Here is a 13,050-nt window from a genome sequence, read left to right on the forward strand (position 1 = left end):
TTCAAATTTAATATCTAGCACTCATGTTATTTAAGTATCCATGAAACCATGTCAAAGATATAAGATAAAATATTTTCTCAAATTATGAAAATTTATCACCGGTGGTACCTAAGATGGTTGTGTGAGGATAGCAATGAACCACCAGTGGTACGTTTGATGGTTAATGTATTATGTATAAATTATAGACATGCTTTATAGATAATATACAGAGGTGTTTCTTCTACAAACTGTAATACTCTGTCAAAATAAATATATCAAGTTCATAAGAATTACCTTTGGGGTTTGGAAGGTTCTTGAATCTGGACCTTGTTGTAGATCTGGTACATTTGCGAAGACCTATAAATACAAATAAAAGTATGGTAGTGCTGTTACATATTGGACAGTAGACAAAAACCTCAAGAAATAGCAGCAGCGATATTACAAGAGTCAAAGCTCTCCCAAGACCCACGACTTGGCATCCATCTAGTACCATCTCTCAAGGTATGGGCATACTAGGCAGTTTACCCAGGGCCTCACAAGAGTAGGGTCCCAATTCTGATCTGTCTGCTGTCAATAAACACTGATTTGCCAAGGGGCTTATAATGCTGCTAAGACAAACCGACATCCAACCTGTCAATAATTTTAATTTTAAATACTCCTAGTCCACCTCTAGATGCATGAGGCAACCCCAGAGAAACCTGGAAAGAAAGATAGAAACACATGGAGAGAGAGAGAGATAAACAATTTAAACGCACCAAGACCAGGAAGCTTTTCTTCCAAATCTGGCAATTCATCAGCGTTTGGCGTTGGTTCTTTCTTCTCTTCTAAAATAGTGAAGATGTTGCCTCTCTTTGTGGCTGGAATTGGGGTTGCAGCTGATGAGTCAGACTTGGTCGTTTGTGTATTATCCTCTTCTTCATCTTCATCATCATCAATAACAATCGGTTCGTTATTCAAACTGTCCACCCAATCAGCAGTACGCTGAGACGAACCTTGTATTTTCACAGACCTACACAATAAATTAGGTTTAAATTTTAAAAGTAATTAATTAATTAATCCTAGATTATGCTGTACACACCATATTAAATTTTAAAAGTAATGAATTAATTAATCCTAGATTATGCTGTACACACCATATTGAAATGAAAGCCAACATATACACAAATACCATTTCACATTCGTTGACAAAAACAATGTTTTTTTAATCTTTACATTTTAATGATATTGATTTCAAATATTGGCAGAGCCAGTTATACAGTTCTATATTTGAGAGATGAGAAATTATTTACATTTGACGGATATTTGTCCTCATCTTGTTTGTTAATGTTTCGGCTGATATACCCTCCAGCCTTTATCAGGTGTCTTGGGGAAATTTTGAACCTGGGTTCTTGTTCCTAAGGTATTTTTCGATGTTATTATCATTATTCAGGTCACTGCCAAGAATCGAACTCGGAATCTTGGAGTTAGTAGCCCGCGCTCTTAACCACTACAGCCCACGGGCATATGGCGTAGTGGTTAAGAGTGCAGGCTACTAACCCCAAGATTCCGAGTTTGATTCCAGGCTGTGACCTGAATAATATAAAAAAATACCTTAGGAATGAGAACCCAGGTTGGAAATTTCCCCAAGACACCTGATGAAGGCTGGAGGGTATATCAGACGAAATGTGTTAACAACAAACAAGATCGTCGTCATCGTCATCATTTAACGTCCGCTTTCCATGCTAGCATGGGTTGGACGATTTGACTGAGGACTGGTGAAACCAGAGAGGACAAATATCCGTCAAATGTAAATAAGAGCCAGTTATTTCAGGGGAGGAAATAAATTGATTCTATCGATCCCCAGTACTCAACTGGTACTTATTTTATCGACCCCGAAAGGATGAAAGGTAAAGTCGACCTTGGTGGAATTTGAACTCAGATCCTGATGTAAAGAATAAAATGTTTTGAATAGTACAACACTGCACTATAATACAAACAAGGGGTTATATACCTGTTGTAATTTAACCATCCATAGTCTAGGGATATCTGAGGAAGGAATTTTATTCCAAAATATTATCAAACTATGGATGGTTAAATTACAACAGGTATATAGCCCATTGTTTGTATTATAGTGCAGTGTTGTACCATTTGAATCATTTTAGTAGAGAAGAAAATAAGAAACAAATGGGGGAAAAAACTGAAAAAGAAAATACCAACCATTCTTTGTCTTTGTTGGCTTCTCTCTTTAACACTAGTTTTCCCAGCTTTTCTTCACTGCCATTTTCAGTTGTCTTCTTATCAGAATGGTCCCTACAAAGAAAACAGAGTTGCTGCTAAGTTTAAATGGCATCTCATTGGTTTATAAGGAAGAGAGAAGAACAAGAGGAAGAGTTTCAAAGAAATGCACAGTATGACCGTGAATAGCAAGTGGAATTCTCAGACCAGGCGCAAGTTGTGTTCTAAAGGAAAACAACTACATTTCCCATTAGCCCAGTCCACTCAACTGTAAATGGACTAGCATCCTGTTGTGAATTTGGTCATATTGATGCCATGGAAACTGGGTAATTGACCCTATGAATCCTAAGATCAGTAGTGCTTGACCTTTTTTAATATCTTGGCCAGATTCAAAATCTGGGCATTTTTAGGGGATCCACACCAAAAAAAAAAAAAAAAGTAAAACAATTCAATTAAAAAAAAGCTTAATGTATTTATAAAAGGCAGTTGAGGAACAGTGGAAGGATACTTGAAGGGCACATGTGGCTCCAGGAGCGGTGACCGAGACCTGCTGCCTAAAATGCAAGAGTTGATGTTAGTATGGCTGTGTTGTCAGGAAGTCTGCTTCACAACCGCCTGGTCCTAGGTTCAGTCCCACAGCATGACACTTGGACCAAGTGTTTTCTCCCGTAATTTCAGATTGCCCAACACTCTGAGGAACATCGAATGAACAAAAACTGTGGAAATCCATCAAGTACATAGCATGGCTTTGTTTAGGTTTACACAAGTATAAAAACAAGTATTGTTCGTTTCTATCTGTGCTGTAACCTAGTAGTCCAACAAAGAGAGATTGATAAAATAAGCACCAAATTGAAACAAGAGGTGAATATCATACCTCTGACAGCAGAGGAAGCTGCTGAAGCAGCAGCATGCTGGCTGTGTGGTTAACGTTTCTAGTATACTGGGGTTTATTGGTCCTAATTGTTACTTTCTGTCTTTAAAGTGGTCCGATTGCATTTTATATTAATGAAAGGTAGGCATTTTCTATTTACACAAGGCAAACGAGATTGAAAGAGAAACTGCAAGCATACACAAACACACCACAAAATGAGCTTCAGCACAATTTCCATCAATTAAATTTCCCATGCAAGGTTCTTGTTAATTCAAGCACATCAGAGACCCCCTTCAGTGATGAAGGGCCATGGGATTGCACCTAGAAAGTTTCCCTCTGAGGCACAAGTCCGAGCAAGGTTGTTTGTGGAAGGCCAGCCTCCACTCTCCACGCCACCAATGTTATCCAAGTTGGCACCTGTGACGTCACAACTTATTTCTACAGCTGAGTTAATTGGAACAACGTGAAATAAAGTGTCTTGCTCAAGAGCACAACATGCTGCCCAGTCCAGGATTCGAACTCACCACAGGGCCATGTGCCTTTACAACCCATAGTTGCTTGCTTTCTGGGGTTCCCCCTCCCCACTCAACTGTTCATGTCTAGAGGAAGGACCTAAGCTCCTGACTTTTGGAATCCCTCCAAGACTGACATCAATGCAGTTAACCCCTTAGCATTCAGATTACTCTGCCAAATGTATGCTTATTTATTCATAATGTCCTGAATTAATCAATGCAGTATTTTGTAGCCTTGAGAGTTTGATGAGGTGACTGTATTTTTGGAATGAGACTAGGGTGGCTGTGAGAGGCTGAATCTGGCCAGTTTGAACATGAAACAGGTGGAATATTTCGATTGGATGTGGCTGGTTTAAATATTAAAGGGTTAATGTTATTCTTGAACAGCTGACAGTCAATGGCTACAAGAGAACCATGTGCAGAGAGGGAATTCCAAAATAACAACATCCTGGAGAGAATTCATATTCAAACACACATATCTGCTTCAAATCCCACTGATGAAGAAAGTATAAACAGCTCCAGAGACACACATAACAATGGAGTACGATGATAAAGGATGAAGATTATTTACTGATCTGCAGTGTTTGAAGATCTGCTGCTATTGGATGAGAGTGAAGAGTAGGAGGTACTCTCTGCATCATCGAGATCAACAACTTCACTTTCATAACCTTCTTTGTGTTTTTCAACCACTTCAATGTAGTCAAGCTCTGCAAGATATTCGTCTCCATACTGCTGGCCATCCTGGAACAACAGAAATAATAATTTACAGCTATTTTGTTTTAAGTATATGTTTGGAATTATTTAATCGTTTTGTTACCATATTTCTGATGACATACATTGTCATTGCTTCAAATTATTTTGAAACCAAATGAAGAATTTAGTGAAAGAACTGTTGTTATTAAGCTGGAGCTTGGAACATAAATAATCAACGTGAAACTTCCATGAAAGGCTTGAATTTTGATAATTTTAAAACAGGAATTTTATGGGATAGAGCCAGAGGCCAATTGGTATGAAAATGATTAAAATTGTCTGCTTTGATTTTGGTTTGGAAAGGAACACATTGGTAAGATGTTGTTTGCAAATAATCTGGTGACAACTGAATGTTTAGATCAAGTTAACATACCTCATTGGCTCCTTGTTCTGTCAACAACTGACCAGCATAAATACAAATAAAGCCACCAGTTGGAATATCGTCTAAGCAGCGCAGACCCCAGCCTCTGGAAACAAATAGTAAGAGTAATAATAATGGTTTCAAATTTTGTCACAAAGGCACCAGTTTTGGGGGAAGGGAAGGGCTGATTACCTCGACCCCATTGTTCAACTGGTACTTATTTTATCAACCCCTAAAGGATGAAAGGCAAAACTGACCTTGGCGGAATATGAACTCAGAACGTAGTAATGGGCAAAATATTGCTACGCATTTTGCCCAGCAAGCTGCCCAATAATAATAATAATAAATATTCCACAACAAAGGTAAGTAGTGTTGTCATATTCTAAATTTAAGACTCTTAAAAATACACATCAACTCCTTCACTGCCATCACCATGAAAACAGAAACAAAGCAGTGACAACAATCCGATCTGCTAGACATAACATCCAAATCTCCTTTGACTCATACCTTATCCTATTAAAAGAGGAAAGACAAGTTTGTCATTTAATGTCCACTTCTCATACTTGCATGGGTCAGGTGAAGTTGATTGAGGCATATTTTCTATGGCCAGATGCCATTCCTGTCACCAACTCTCACCTGTTTCTTAGCAACATATCTCCCACAACCAGACAGAAATGAACAGCTCAGTTGCTTACAACAATCATGTGACGTCAAGACAGTGGTACACACACGAATGGCTTCTCTCAGTCTCCATGTACCAAATCCACTGGGAAATAGTAAAAGACACTTGCGCAAGGTACCATACAGTGGGACTGAACCCAAGACCGCATGGTTGGGAAGCAAGCTTCTGAACCACACAGCCACTTTTGATAATGTAAAATGCCTTTGATAATAAGGTTGCTCAATGCTGGCTGGCCTGGGGCTAAACATTATCAACAATAACATGACACTAATAACAAATTTTCGTGTCACATGGTTGGGAAACAAACTTCTTAACCACACAGCCCTGTCTGAGCCTATGTTCACCTTTCCATGCCGGACGAGTCATCGCATTTCAAATCAGTTCTTATTTGGAGTTATTGCCAACACTACACCCACCTCCAAATTGGTCAAGATGACCCATCAATCACCAACGCTCACCTGTTTCCAACTCTGGTAACATTTTCCCATGACCAGACATATTTTCACAGAATAATAGAATTGAATGACACTCATTCACAACAACCACACCAGGTCAAGACGAGTACACACAAATGCACATACGATGGGCTTTTTTCAGTTTAATGTCCGCCTTCTATGCTAGCATGGGTGGGACAATTTGACAGGAGCTGACCAGGCAGAGGCTTGCACTAGACTTCTGTGATGTTTTGGCAGGATTTTTTACAGCTGGATGCCCTTCCTAACACCAACCAAATCCACTCACAAGATTTTGGTCGCCTTGGGCCTAGAGTTCATGACACTCACCCAAGGATTCCAAATACCCAACTGTGGTTGGGAGGTTAATTTTTGACCCAGTCAACTGTGGATTTCAAATGCCTGGAGAGTAGAGAGATATTAAATAAACACAATATGTGATTGGTTTCATGCATGTGCACACATCATTGTTTAACATCCGCTTTCCATGCTAGCATGGGTTGGACGATTTGACTGAGGACTGGTGAACCAGATGGCTACACCAGGCTCCAATCTGATTTGGCAGAGTTTCTACAACTGGATGCCCTTCCTAACGCCAACCACTCCGAGAGTGTAGTGGGTGCTTTTACATGCCACTGGCACGAAAGCCAGTCAGGAGGTACTGGCAACGGCCATGTTCGAAATGGTGTATTTTACATGCCACCTGCACAAGGGCCAGTCCAGCGGTACTGGCAACGACACACACAATATGATATAATTAATTACAAAGGAGAAAACTATTCTTGGCCAAATTACATAGCATTACTAGTTCAAAGATCTGCAATTCAACAAAATATTCTTCTTACCGTTTTTCTGTTTTGAATACTTGTAGTCGCAACTGCAGGCCATTCTGTGCAACTTTGTTGAAACACCTGTAGTCACATTTACATCGGCTGCTGCACTCATAAATGCTGAAACAACCAACAAAAGACAAATAGAAAAGACTCCATTTACAAACAACTTCTTTTGCATATTTCTCTTAAATTTACATCACATTTTGTAACATAATGATCCCATCGAGAGGAAGGCCTTGAAACAGCACACATTCTCTCCTGGTGACCCCATAAACTTGCTAGCATCCGGTATGCGGAGCTTTCAACTGGTAGCACTAGCATCTGCAAGTTGTTTGTAAAAAATTCAAAACAATTTATATGAGAGAGAGAGAAAGATAATATATGTGCCTTACCCTGTTAAAATTGGTTCATTCAAACGTCGATACTTATAGCCGACAGACTCATCTGCATGGCCACCAGGACTGGCTGTAGTGGCTTCAATTGTCATCTGAATACATGCACATTTAGTTCTGTCCTGAAGGGAGAGAGAAACAAAAGACAATGACCGAAGGATTGAAAAGATAAACAATCTGAGACATTGGAGTGAAGATTTGTTTGTCAACATAACATGGCAGTCCTGGTTTAGGACAAATGTTGCTGTAATATGACACGATCTATGTCCTTATATTTTCAAACAAGGGAATCTAGCACCCCCACTCAGCTCAAAACAATATCTATGTATCGCGATTTCCAGGTTATTTCCCTCTATCAGAACAGAATAATTGTTCGACCAGAGGTGGCGCTGCCAAATTCCCGTTCGAAATATATAGTTCTTTTCTCATTCAGAGATTTAAAAATAGTAATTTTCTAATTTATAAATCAGTGACTAGTTGTCACTTTGAAAACTATATATTTCGAGCAGGAATTTGGCAGCGCCACCTCTGGTCGAACAATTATTCTGTTCTGATAGAGGGAAATAACCTGGAAATCGCGATACATAGATATTGTTTTGAGCTGAGTGGGGGTGCTAGATTCCCTTGTTCGAAAATATAAGGACACAGATTGTGTCGTATAGCCAGCTGGAGACGATGTCTCCTGGGGCTAAATTACAGCAACATTCGTCCTAAACCAGGACTGCCATGTTATGTTGGCAAACAATCTTTACTCCAAAGTACAGTTGCTGAATATCTCTCGTTGTGAGATTTAAAAATAGTAATTTTCTAATCTGAGACATTGTTATAAAATGGAATTCAGAAATACAAATGAAACCATTGGACATAAAATAGATGTTCGCTTTGTGGACATTTTGCAGGAATTAAATACTCATTCATTAGTCCAAAGGCCAGCTTATAGTTCTTACAGTCACTTAAGTGTGTTAGGTCCTACATTGTAAAAAAACGGTTGAGAAGCACTCTAACGTGCACCCTTACATATTACTGGTACAACGTGTATAAATAATATTATAAGGTGATACATTACCCGACAGCCATCGGTACAATCACAGCTAATCAAAAATTCCTCGTCTAAATTGAGATGTACTCCTTTGGCAGGATACCGCTTAGTGGAATATTCTACATAGGCAGGATACTGCCGATCGATACCATTCACACAAGACACTGGAACATTTTCTTTACCATATGAAATATCTTTGATATCACAGAAAGTCTGCAATGAAACAAAAACAATAAATAATTCTCTTGTATGGAATATTGTAATAATCCTTGGAGGAAATCATAGGAACTTCAGTGGAATTTGGCATTTTCTACTGATCCTATTGGCACCATTTACTTGGCGTTGCAGCTTTGATGCCAATTCATTTGACATCAAACATTTTGTTTTTTTTCTTCCTCTCTTTGAAAATCGATTAAGGTTGTCCATCATTTTTTCAGTCTGCAGAGAAATGGCTTAAATTTGCCCTGTTTATGATTATACCATATTTGTTTTCTACCTCTCTCTGTTTGTGTGTGTATGTTTCTCTGTATATGCGTGAAGAGAGGGAAGGTGGTGATGCCAATTGTGTTCAATTAATAAACAGAGATAACCCGAAATCTATTATCAATATATTGGTACAGGGAGAAAAAGAAAGAAAATATTTAAAAATAAAAGATCAAAGATTCTTTGCCAACATAACATGGCAGTCCTGGTTTAGGACGAATGTTGCTGTAATTTAACCCCAGGAGACATAGTCTCCAGCCAGCTGTATGACATGATCTGTGTCCTTATATTTTCAAACAATTATTCTGTGCTGATGAAGGGAAATAACCCGGAAATGGCGATACACAGATATTGTTTTGAGCTGTGTGGGGGTGCTAGGTGCCCTTGTTCGAAAATATAAGGACACAGATCATGTCATATAGCCAGCTGGAGACGATGTCTCTTGGGGCTAAATTACAGCAACATTCGTCCTAAACCAGGACTGCCATGTTATGTTGGCAAACAATCTTTACTCCAAAGTACTGTTGCTGAATATCTCTTCTTGTGAGATTTACAAATAGTAATTTTATAAAAGATCAATTTATCAAGACCCCCCCCCATCTCACCAAGGAAACACATGTGTGTGTGTGTGTGTGTGTGTGTGTGTGTGTGTGTGTGTATTTACATTTGAGGTTCAAATCCTGCCCAGGCCCACTTGCTTTACCTCTTTCTGAGGTCGAGAAAATTAGTAACAGTCAATAAAATAAGTACTAGGGGTTGACAAGTTCAACTAAAGCCTCCACATGGCCACGTTGCAACAGAACAAAAACAGCAAAATAATTGGTGAAATGGTTTTGAAATAAAAGAGGAAAAAAATGGAGAGTAAAAAAAAAAACCTACCTTGATAGGTACAAATTCAGTATGGGTGTGGAGGTTGGGATCAAAAGTGAATAAATCAATAGACAAATTACAATTAGTTGCTAATAAATATTTGTCGACTTCATCCAAATTACGCATCCGTCGTGCACAGGGACCCCTGTAGATCACTATTCTTTTGGCACTGGGTCGTACTTTGGTCACTTGCCTGGTAATGGAATCAAGGATTATATTTGACTGGAAATAGGGATAATTTGGTAGGAAAGAGATTGAATCTGAAAGCTCTATAAAATATTTTATCATTCAAAGTTTTTAGGCTTGATATTTATTAATTCCTATTCAATTTAATTCTATTCCTATTATTAATCAACAGGAAGATTATAGTGATATAATTGTGCCAAGATAGTATTACTGGTGTAAGCCTTATCAAATTTCCCAGTCAGATGAAAGCTAACTGTCGCCTGATCTGAACAGAGCTATGCAAAGCACTCCTCAACCAGAAAAGTCATTGCGTTAAACAGATGCCAGCAAATGAGAAGAATAATATTCAATATCAATTTAACAGTTTCACACAAGATTAATTTGTACACAGAGTGGTTGCTGACCTGGTTATTACAGATCAATTCATAATAAGCATAACAAGGTTCACGGTTGAGCATACCTTGCTGTTATCCCAGATCAGTGATGAATGGATCCATGATAAACAAGGGTACATGTACCTCACTGATCCAAGTTCAAATATCAGCTTTTAACTTCCATCATCTCCACAGATTGATAAAGAACAATACAGAGCAATCCATTCAATCCACTACAACCACCTCAACTTTTCACAACATTATCAAAAGCAATCAGTTTCACAGAAATACCGTTTAAGGAGACATGCTTTTACTCATTACCAACATTTTTACCAATAACTGCTTTCAGTTTTCAGTCTGTGTATAGAAATGCGTCAATTTGTATATGTGCTACAGACAGATTAGTGTGGAGGTCTTTGACCTCACAAGCAACAGCTGCCTTCGAAGCGGACTGGCGATGGAGTCTCGATGCTGCAAGAGGAAGACATCACAGAGCAGCATCTGCCTTTGAACTGGACTGATGATGGAATCTCGATGCTGTAAGAGGAATTTATCACAGAGCAGCATCTGCCTCAATCCAGTCAACAGACTATTACTGTGACATCTGTGGGCGCCTGTGTGCCTCCAGCTTTCGACTCCAAAGTCACATATGCTCTCATTGCTGAGAACACAGACTTTGTCGTCACTAGACACCTATGGACTACCTACCATGTGCATGGGTCAGTGTTGTAGCTCGTCCAGGACCATGAAATACTACTCTCAATGTTCATCTCATTCAACACCGCAATCCTCTCAGTCACACACTCTCCTGCTAACAACATTTAAACACAACAATCTAGAGATTTATAAGGCCAATATCTATATATGTATATATATACTGACACAGATGTGACTGTGTAGTAAGAAGTTTGCTTCCCAACCACATGGTTCTGGGTTCAGTCTCGCTGCGTGGCGCCTCGGACAAATGTCTTTTACTATAACCTTGGGCCAACCAAAGCTTTGTCTGTGGATTTGGTAGACAGAAACTGAAAGAAGCCTGTTGTACATCTGTGTGTGTGTGTGTGTGTGTGTGATGTGTTTGTACCCTACCACTGCTTGACAACTAATGTCGGTGTGTTTACATCACTGTAACCTAACAGTTCGGCAAAAGAGACCAATAGAATAAGAACTAGGATTAAAAATGAAAAATAAATACCGGGGTTGATTCATTCAGCTAAAATTTCTTCAAAACTATGCCCCAGCATGGCCACAGTCTAATACCAGAAACAAGCAAAAGAATAGAAGACATAACTCACCTCTCCCAACCACACAAAGTAGGAACAAGCAACATGTTACGGCCACGGAATTTGATGTGAAAATCTTTGTCATCGCAATCTTTTACACATTCAGGAGAACATTCATGTGGAACTAAAAGAACAAAAAAATGGAAAATGATTAAACTCAAAATCCAAATTTTACAAAATACACAAAACGGAATCTATTATGAAATCATCATCATCATTATTCAGTGTGTGCTTTCCATGCTGGCATTGGTTGGACAGTTTGACTGGAACTGCTCAGCCAGAGAGCTGCACCAGGTTCCAGTCTGGTTTGGCGTGGTTTCTATAGCTGGATGCCCTCCCTAACGACAATATCTATACATATAAATTTGACATGGGCGATTCTTTCTTGTCTTGAGATTTATGGTCAAACAGCTGGGTGGAATTGCACGAAAAATTACACAGATGTGTAGAATGATCCGGTGGTGATGCTGGGCTTTGTATTTTTTTCATAGCACCCATGGTTACCAAGATAATCTACTATAATAATACTCTTGTGTTTATGAATGAGAAAGGAAGGGGTGATAGATGAATAAGGAAGAAACACTAGGCACCACCCAATCCAGGAATCGAAACCATGATGTTATGATCATGAGTGTAACACCCTAAATGCTAGGCAATGCACGTTCCTGCACTTCAAAGGCTTAGGATAAACAAAAATTAGCAAAAAAGAAAAAAAACATTACTTACTGAGTTTCTTTCTCAACATGTTCCGAGGAGAAATAATGTTATCAATGTCAATTCTCTCCCCAAGGGCATCTTCATCTGAAAAATAAATATATCAAAGAAAATGACAAGGCCACCAATCAAAATAACAAATATGTACCCTGTTCAATCCTGGGTGACCAACAGGGTCAAGATAAGAACCCTTCAACTGGGAGGATGGGGGGAGGGGTAATCCTCCCTCCTCCACTTGACAAATGGTGTTGGTTTGTTCATTCCCATTACTAGGGGTTGGCAAAAGATGCCACATCTGAATGTGGCCGATGCCAGTACCCCCTGACTGGCTCTCATGTACGAATGTCATCGATGCCAGGACCACCTGACTGGCTGCTTTGCTGGTGGAATGTAAAAAAGCACCCACTACACTCTTGGAGTGGTTAGCGTTAGGAAGGGCATCCAGCTGTACAAAACTCTGCCAGATCAGATTGGAACCTGGTGCAGTCACTGGCTCCCCATACCTCAATCAAATCGTTCAACCCATGTCAGCATGGAAAATGGACGTTAAACAATGATGACGACAGCTAGGGGTCAAGCCCTTCTAGGTGAGGCATCAATATGGCCACAGTCCAATGACCAGTGCCAGTAATAAATGGCCTCCTTCACCATATGTTCTTTTACTACAGAACAAAGAAAGGACAAGAGTAAACAGCTTCATTTTACTCGATTTTGAATTAAATGAAGTGAAATGTTTTGCAGGATGACCGCAGAAATATATGTTTTAGAACAAAGATAATCCCTTGGCACATGAATGCCATTAATACAATAATACAAGAAACAACAATAACTCACCAAGATCTCCATCTGTCTGTGCAGCCAATCTCTCTTGGAGGACACTTGCCATGTCCCTTCCTTGTTTGTGGCTACTAATACTGCTGGTCTGGTATTGTTCTGCAATAAACATAAATGTAAAAAGCTTTTTTAAATAAATAGATGCAGAAATGGCTATGCAGTTAAGCTCACAGGTTCGGTCCTACTGCATGGTACCTTTGGCAAGTGTCTTCTACTCTAAC

The 13,050-nt window shown here is 39.3% G+C and overlaps 1 protein-coding gene across 7 annotated transcripts in view; it reads right to left on the reverse strand.

Annotated features, from left to right (window-relative positions):
• The window catches only part of LOC106873585 (histone-lysine N-methyltransferase SETDB1-B), a 42,885-nt gene that overhangs the window by 2,844 nt on the left and 26,991 nt on the right, over window positions 1-13,050 (reverse strand). For all 7 annotated transcript variants that reach the window (XM_014921018.3, XM_089354668.1, XM_052969174.2 and 4 more), the window contains 12 exons: window positions 12,830-12,928; window positions 12,008-12,082; window positions 11,294-11,405; window positions 9,448-9,631; window positions 8,113-8,298; window positions 7,047-7,168; window positions 6,667-6,771; window positions 4,700-4,793; window positions 4,148-4,317; window positions 2,176-2,268; window positions 735-988; window positions 274-336 (listed from right to left, as the gene is read on the reverse strand). In XM_014921018.3, the coding sequence (XP_014776504.1) occupies window positions 274-336; window positions 735-988; window positions 2,176-2,268; window positions 4,148-4,317; window positions 4,700-4,793; window positions 6,667-6,771; window positions 7,047-7,168; window positions 8,113-8,298; window positions 9,448-9,631; window positions 11,294-11,405; window positions 12,008-12,082; window positions 12,830-12,928 (1,557 nt within the window). The remainder of the gene's footprint in view (window positions 1-273; window positions 337-734; window positions 989-2,175; window positions 2,269-4,147; window positions 4,318-4,699; window positions 4,794-6,666; window positions 6,772-7,046; window positions 7,169-8,112; window positions 8,299-9,447; window positions 9,632-11,293; window positions 11,406-12,007; window positions 12,083-12,829; window positions 12,929-13,050) is intronic.

The sequence above is a fragment of the Octopus bimaculoides genome, chromosome 7 (genome assembly GCF_046866305.1).
Source record: "Octopus bimaculoides isolate indiv1 chromosome 7, ASM4686630v1, whole genome shotgun sequence".
Lineage (NCBI taxonomy): Eukaryota > Metazoa > Mollusca > Cephalopoda > Octopoda > Octopodidae > Octopus > Octopus bimaculoides.